Here is an 8,662-nt window from a genome sequence, read left to right as displayed (position 1 = left end):
CCCTACACAATATATGCAGCTTCCTCTCTGTATGTTTTCTGCCCCATGCTTTTGCCCGTATACTAATATTATAGTGCAGAATAAAGAGAAGATACTGATTTCCATGAAAATAATTTTGAAAATTCCTTAATGGTGCCAAGAGAATTCAAAATTCAAAATATTTTAATCTTTTTCTATTCATTCAGTCCACAAATAATTCATTCAGTCAACAAGTAACTACTTAACACCTATTGTGACAAAGCCCTTGACTATGCATTATGATAGATAAAATGATGATATAGTTCCTACCCTCAATAATTTACAACTTAAAAGCAGATATGAAATAATACAAAATGAATACAGAAGGATAGAAGTGCTATTTACTACAGCCCAATCATGGAAAAACAACTTCACAGAACAGTTTCTGTGGCATGAGTTAGGCCTGGAAACTTGAGTAGAATTTTAATGGGCAAAGACAGAGAAGAAAGAGCTTTTCAGATGGATGATTAATTAAAATAAATATATGGGGACTTCCCTGGTGGCACAGTGGTTAAGAATCCGCCTGCCAATGCAGGGGACACAGGTTTGATCCCTGGTCCGGGAAGATCCCACATGCCATGGAGCAACTAAGCCCATGCACCACAACTACTCAGCCTGAGTTCTAGAGCCCGCAAGCCACAAATACTGAGCCTGTGTGCCACAACCACTGAGCCTGTGTGCCACAACCACTGAAGCCCATGCACCTAGAGCTCGTGTTCTACAACAAGAGAAACCACCACGACGAGAAGCACGCACACTGCAACGAAGAGTAGCCCCCGCTTGCTGCAACTAGAGAAAACCCACACGCAGCAACGAAGACCCAACACAGCCAAAAATAAATAAATTAAATAAATAAATAAATTTTAAAAATATATATATAAAAATATGAAAATGCCTGAGCAATAAACAAATATTTACTGAATGTCCATTACGTACCAGTTAAAACACTAAAGGCTGGTATAATGATGAATAAGACAGCCTCTGAGGAGTTTTTTCTCTGATGAGAGACTGACAGCCAATCAGAATGAGGAAATACATGTTTCAAGTGCCAGCACACATATCTATGTTTCTAATAAATATTCAGACTAATAACTATGTTTCAAATACCATACTAGGCCCTAGGTAAATGAAAGAGTCTGGGCCTCAAAGAACTTACTTATGAGAGAGACAAACTATTTCAATAATGTACACTACAATGGAGACAAAGCAAAGTCTTGGGAACCAAGAGAAGGGGCCTCTAACTCTGATTCTAATAAAAAGTGATAAGTATCAAGTAGACCTTGAATGCCAAGGTCTTCAAACTTCATTCTATGGTATCAAGAAGCTAATGAAAGTTTCTGAAGATAAAGCAATAAAATGATCATTTAACAAATACTTATCTATCACTGGAACTCAGGTAGGCAAGGAGTTCCAATCTTTTTTTAATTAGAATGCAGAATAAATCAGAGGTTAAAAGACTAAAAACAGGTAAATGCAGTTAAAATATTACAATAACCAAGACAAAAATTTATAAATGCTGAATTAAGGTGATGACAGTGAGAACAAAGATTTGAAAGATGTTATGAAGACAGAATCAGCAGAACCTGGATAAGGGGGGTAAAGGGAGAGGGAAAAGTCAAAGACCATGGATATAATTTCAAGTTTGATGACAAGAAAAAGGAAAGACACGGGGAGACCACATTTCAAAGGAGAAATAATGGATTCTATTTCAATGATACAGTAAGCCACTGAGCTAGAGATTCAAGTTCTGCATCCTGTTCAGAAATTATTCCTAAATACCAGCATGGTATAACATGTAACAAGCATTATTCCGTATCATGAGAAATGGAGAACAAAGTCATTTGTGAAAGGTAGATGCTTGGTGATCAGCTAGGTTCTTATTCCCTGAATGAATGGAATAATCCATCCAGCCTCATAACACACGAAACTGAAATTTTTAACTTTTCAACATCAAATAATTTCTAGTTATGGACTTTCAAGGACACTATCAGTTTATGAAAAATCACAAATGTTAAGATCACAAATGCTGAGGGTCTGATGTGGAAATATTAAGCCCAGAAATGGAAATGTAGAGCTAAGGAAAGAGGTCAGGCCTAGAGACTCAGATCACTCTACAAGGAGGTTCTGTGACACAATGCTATGAACAAAGGGAACTACAGACCCTATTATACATCCTAAGCACTTGCCACAAATAGGGTAAGCCTGCTAAAAAACAAAGTACAATTAAGAAAAAGGCTGGGAATTCCCTGGCAGTCCGGTGGTTAGGAGTTGGTACTTTCACTGTGGGGATCCGGGTTCAATACCTAGTGGAGGAACTAAGATCCCCCAAGCCACACAGTGTGGCCAAAAGAAAAAGAAAAAAGCTAAGGACAGAGGACATATCCACAAGGAACATATTGGGGACAGAGACAGAAAACAGTAAAAGATACCCAAGAAGCAGTCAGAGTAACAGGAGTAGAATGGACATTATGACAAAAGAGAAGAAAATATCAAGAAGGAACACGTGCAAAAATTAATCAAAATAAAGCTGAGGTAGTCGTACTAATATCAGATAAAAGACACTTTAAAATGCATAATTGGAGTATAAAAGCTCACTATAAAATAACCGACGTTTATTTCACCAGAAACGTTTAACAATTGTATCGTACACTTGAATGCACCTAATAAAGAGAAAAACAAAAAAACAAAAACAAAAAAGAAGGAACACATGGTCAAGAGTGACAAATAGTTCACAGAGGTCAGAGAGGATGAGGAATGGGGCAAGGCTACCATATTTAATCATTTAAAGGTCCCTGGGACTGCTGCATCTCTCTGTATAATTCACAATGAAAACTTTTCACAAATAGCCACACATTTTTTTTTTTTTTTAATTTTTGGCTGCGTTGGGTCTTCATGGCTGCATGGGCTTTCTCTAGTTGCGGCGAGCAGGGTCTACTCTTCCTTGCAGTGTGCAGCCTTCACATTGCGGTGGCTTCTCTTGTTGCGGAACACGGGCTCTAGGCGCATGGGATTCAGTAGTTGTGGCGCACGGGCTTAGTTGCTCCATGGTATGTGGGATCTTCCCAGACCAGGTCTCAAACCTGTGTCGCCTGCATTGGCAGGCGATTCTTAACCACTGCGCCACCAGGGAAGCCCCAAGACACATTATTTTTTAATTAAAAAAATAGGAAAAGTTTTGGTATCCATCATGGTATAATCACACAATGGAAAATCACACAGCAATGAAAAAGAACAAGCTTTTTCTAAAAGCAACAACATAGATGAATCTCACAGACATAATGAAAGAATCTAGTCACAAAAGAGTACAAACGATTCCATTTACATGAAGTTCAGAAGAGGCAAAACTAATCCATGGTGATAGAGTTTGGGAGAGTGGTTACCTCTGGAGAAGGGTAATACCTGGGAGAAAGTACAAAGGAACATTCTAGGGTACTGGAAATGTTCTACATCCTGATCTGAGGTGTGGTCACATAGGCGTATTCATTCTGTAAAAATTCATGGGCTGAACGAACCTTTGATTTGCACACTGTAGATAAGTCACATCTCAGTTAAAAAGTAAATAAACAAACACACAAAGTTACCGGTAACCTTGAAGACAACACTTTGGGGGAATTTATTTGTAGAAGCCAAATCACAATATGGGGAATGTATACAAGGTGAAGAAGCTGAGACAGTGAATACAAACTCATTTTTCAAGAAGGTTGCTGGTAAAGCAAAAATGAGATTACAAAGTAGCTTAAGTAGGTTACAAAACTCAGGGAAATCATGTTGTTTTGTTTTTATTTGAGGTATAAGACAAAGAGAAAATAATACACATAACAAGGGCCTACAGCCTATGAGAGGGAATGAAATCAAGAACATAAAGGGATTAGCATTGGAAAAGAGGATGAATACTTCCTTCTTTGAGATTTAAAAGATGAGAGAACACAGAAATCCTGAGATAGAGAAGAGGGAGAAATCAAGTTACCTTGAACTCTTTAGTGGAGCATATGATAAGGTCAATTAGACCAGGTAAATTGAGTCAGGAAAGGATCTGGGCTTTAAGTACATTTTTAAATGTTTCAAATAGGAACTGCAGAGAATATAAAGGATGAAGAAGGAAATTACAGTAAGAGGACAATGCTCAGTGGCCTGAAAGCAAGGGCAGAAATGGCACAGTCTACTCAGGACTGGGTGGAGAATACAAGATAAAAAAACAAAAGGAGGGGGACTTCCCTGGTGGCGCAGTGGTTGAGAATCTGCCTGTTGATGCAGGGGACACGGGTTCGAGACCTGGTCCAGGAAAATCCCACATGCCGCGGAGCAGCTATGCCCGTGTGCCACAACTATTGAGCCCATGTGCCACAACTACTGAAGCTCCCACACCTAGAGCCCGTGCTCAACAAGAGGAGCCATTGCAATGAGAAGCCCGCGCACCACAACGAAGAGAAGCCCCCCTCTCAGCAACTAGAGAAAGCCCACGCACAACAACAAAGACCCAACGCAGCCAAAAAAAATTAATTAAATAAATTTTTTTTTAAAAGGGGAGGGAAAAGTCCAAGGGCTAACATATGCATCACTGAAACTATATAATAAGGAATGATGTCTACGGAAAATACTTATTTAACATACAGGAAAGAGTCAGAAGACCTAACAGAACTCTTCAAAGATCCCAAGATGAAGTCACTAAGGTCTAGAGTAGAGTGTGCGAAAGGGAAGCTGTCACTAGAGTTCATTACTACAAAACATTTTTCTGTAACTCCCACAAGATCAAGAAACATACTCTCCTTTCACTGAACTTCCTACAGCTACTAGTGACAACTTCTCCTCCCTGATAAAACTGACCTTTATCCCCTACTTCTAAATACACCTACACTTGATTAATAAGTTATATAAACATATCCTGTCCATTCAGAAACTCCATGAACTTTTTACACTTCTGTGTTCTCCCACTAAGGTGTTTTCAGTGGTACAATCCTAGAAGGCAGAGACTATATCCACGAATTCTCTGTTCACAGTATTGGGTTTGGGATTACACACATGCATCCCCAAAGCACATGTTTTAAAAAGTGCTTTCTCGTGAAATGTATCGTTACTGGAGAGAAACTTTAACAATGCTTCGGAACATATTCCTACAAGACTATAACGATGGCCAAATCAGAGAATGCTTAGGAATGACACCCGTTTTCACAACTGTCAACATAACTTCTAGAAAGCAGGACAACATTTACTATATTATTGACTATTTGCCCCTCTGGATAATTCCTCCATACCTCTTTAGTAAGCCTATGCTTTGCACTTCATTTACTCCCAGCCCACATTCTAGCGTCCCTTCTTCCCATCCAGAACCCCTAACCTCAAACGCCCCACAGGACGATTTTTCATCCCTACTCCCTCATTTCCTATTCAACCCCAGACCATCACTTCCATCCACTTCTCCACTCCCCATTTTTCTGCCTCTCCAGACTTCCCATTCGAACTATTCAGTCCCCACCCCTTCAACGCCCCAGCCCAAGTCTTCCCGCCTGAGATCGCCCTCCCCCATCGCTCCCTTTCAGGCTCCCCCTCCCCATCCCTTCCCTCCGAGACCCCGGCCAGCGCTACCTGCTCCCTGACTTCGGGCCCTGCGGGCCCCGCCCGCTCCTCCAGTAGCTGCCTCCCGGACGGCGCTCGCCGGCGCGAGGGCAGGGGCTGGGGCAGCTCCGCTGCCCGCTGAGCCCCATCCTCCCGGCGGGCGGCCGGCGGCGGCGGCGGCAGCTGCGGTCGGTCGCGGCAGCGGCTCCGCTTCATATCTGCGGCTGGGCCCTGGGCGTCAGCGCAGCGAATGTCCCGGCCCCGCACGGCCCCGGGCCGCGGCGCTACCGCGCCAACCACCGCCCGCGGCCACCATGGCCCGGCGGGCGCCCGAAGCCACCGACCCCAGCCAGCAGCTCCTCTGCGCTTTCTGGAGCCTCAAGAGCCGCGGCCTCCTCGGCGATCCTTACGGAGGCGGCAGCATCGCCGCAGCGTCTTCTTCTCCCACCCAGTGCACGCTCGGGCGGCCACCGGCCGCCGCCGCCGCCTCTACCGCCGCAGCCGGCTACACAGCCAGACGCCAACACCTTGCCTGTAGCCCGGCCCCGACCCTCCCTTCCCCTCGCGCGCGCGCACCGGGAGCCCGCCCGCCACCTCTGGCCGCGCGCCGCCTCCCGCGCACGCGCCAGCGAACGGTCGCGAGAGACCCGCCCTTGGCCCCACCGCGTGGTGGGGGTGGGAGGGGGCGGAGAGCGGAAGGGGGCGAGGCTCCGACGCGCCCGCTGCGGCCTTGGAAGCTCCTTGATTCGTTCATTCATTCATCCATTCATGAAACTGTGTGTCTGGCCAAGCTAAGTGGTGGGGATCCAAAAATGAATTACAACTGATCAGCGTCCTCAAGGAAGTAGGTGGAGAGGGACCAGGAGCAGCAAGGAGACAAAATAGACAACCAGTAAACAGAACACTAATGCCTGCCTTTTTGTTGAGCACCTTCCAACCAACCATCAACTGATCTTCACATCACACTTTGAAGGCAGGTCTGCTCATTCTCCTGTTACAGATAAGAAGACCGACGGGAAGTAATATGTACCAGGTCACTGAGCAAACTCAAATTCTGGCTTTTCTGCCCCTTTCCACTGTTTCCTGTTGCTCCCAGAAAGTAAGACAGGGTGTGGAAAGTCCTATAAAAGAGGAAGAAGTGATGGATTCCTTCAAGTGGAAGGCGAAGACAAAAAGGCATCCCCATGATTCCCCACTGACAATGAAGTCATCATGTTATAGCCCAGTCCAGCCTGCCCACAGTGGTGGGCAGCTCAGCCTGCCTTTTTCAGTGACTCATCTGCTCAGCAACGTGGCTCTAGCTCAGCCCTGTCTGACCTCCTCCTTCTGGCTTTAGCTGGTCTGCCAAAGCACCATATTTTTCCTCTTTTGTCTTGACTGGAGTTCTTTCACAGAAGCCTTTACTGAAGTGTTCACCCATTTTTGCTTGGCCTCCGCCCTAAACCCTTTCTGAGAGGTAATAATAGCTAACATTATAGCATAACTACTGGATACCAGACACTGTGCATTCAATTCACACATGTGCAAACAAGAGGTAAGTTGTATTATTTCCAGTTTACAGTTGAGGTTCAAGTTACATAATATGCTCAATATGACACAGCTAGTAAGTGCAGAGCCAGGATTCAAACCAACATCAGTCAGATACCAGAGCCTACACACACAACCAGTGTACTCTACAGCCAATCATCAGTCTGCTCCTGTATTCCCTGTTTCAGTTCCTCACCACCATCCATCCAGTTGCCTCAACCAGAAACCTGGAAGTCATCCTAGACTCCTTCCTTCCCCTCCTGCCCCCACACCCGATTAATGAACAAGTCCTGCTGCTTCTATAACCTTACCATGTCTCCAATCTGTCTCATCCCACTGGTACTACCTCAGCTCAAGTCTTATCTTCTCTCACCTACTTGACTGGGAAATCTTTCTAAATCATTCACCTACAGCCAGTCCCTTTCTCTTCAAACCCATCCTCCAAAAAGCCTTTACAAGAACCTTCATATAACATGTGACTCCCTTGCTTAAAACAGTTAAATAGATTTCCATGACCCACAGGATGAGGTATACTAAATTTACTATGATTGGCAAGGCCATCTGAAATCTGGTCTCTGTCTACCTCACCTTCTCCTATTATTCTCTGCTATGTCAATTATTTATAGTTATGCCAGCTGTTTATAGTTCCCTGCATGTACAGGGTCTGACACATTCTTGGTTACAAACAACAGAAACAAACTGATTATCCTAAGCCTAAGTGGGAATTATTAGAAGGCTATACAGAGGGGCTCACAGAACAGAACAGAGATTGGAAAATCAGGCTTATGAAACTGGCAGGAAACAAGGAGTCTCTCCAGAGTACACATTAGGGACAATTTCAGGACAGTGTTGTCACCACCACTCCCACACCACCACCAGACAATGTGCTATGCTGCTGCCACATACTTGTGCAAAGGGATTCTATCCTTCTCTCCTCTCTAATTGCATCACCATTCCAGATTCACAGTCTCTGGCAAGAGGATCCACTGACTCAGTTTGGCAACTTAGGGACCAGAACTCCATTTCAACCTCTGGCCTTCCACTATAGGGACTAAGAAAGTCAGTGTGGCAAATAGACTCTAAGGTTGGCCTCATGATCCACCTCCTCCCCAGTGTTTATGGCTTTGTGTGATCTCCTCCCCTTGAGGTGAGTGGGACCTGTGACTTGCTTCTAAACAGCAAAAATGATGTGGTATCACTTCCATGATTACATTACATTATATAAGACTCTGTCTTGCTAACAGACTCACTCTCATTCTCATTCTCCTAATGGCCTTGAAGAACGAAGCTACCATGTTCTGAACTGCCTGTAGAGAGGGTCATGTGGCAGGAAGTTGCAGGCAAACTCTAGAAGCTATGGGCAGCCTCTGGCCCAAGAGCCAGCCAAAAAACAAACACAAAAAACTCAGTCCTACAACTACAAGAAAAAATTTTTTTTCTTGTAGTATAGTTGCTTTACAATGTTGTGTTAGTTTCTGCTGTACAATGAAGTGAATCAGCTATATGTATACATATTTCCCCTCCCTCTTGGCCCTCCCTCCCACCCACCCCCATCCCACCCATC

General features: G+C 44.3%; 1 protein-coding gene across 1 annotated transcript in view; it reads right to left on the bottom strand.

Annotated features, from left to right (window-relative positions):
* MAST2 (microtubule associated serine/threonine kinase 2) overlaps positions 1 to 5,787 on the bottom strand; it is a 209,609-nt gene extending 203,822 nt beyond the window's left edge. Inside the window, exon 1 of the mRNA XM_007450376.1 lies at positions 5,602 to 5,787. Within this exon, the coding sequence (XP_007450438.1) occupies positions 5,602 to 5,787 (186 nt within the window). The remainder of the gene's footprint in view (positions 1 to 5,601) is intronic.
* Positions 5,788 to 8,662: the final 2,875 nt, after the last annotated feature.

The sequence above is a fragment of the Lipotes vexillifer genome, unplaced genomic scaffold, assembly GCF_000442215.2.
Source record: "Lipotes vexillifer unplaced genomic scaffold, Lipotes_vexillifer_v1.1 scaffold961, whole genome shotgun sequence".
Taxonomy (NCBI): domain Eukaryota; kingdom Metazoa; phylum Chordata; class Mammalia; order Artiodactyla; family Lipotidae; genus Lipotes; species Lipotes vexillifer.
Note: the sequence above shows the minus strand (reverse complement) of the source record. Positions and strands in the feature narration are given on the sequence as shown.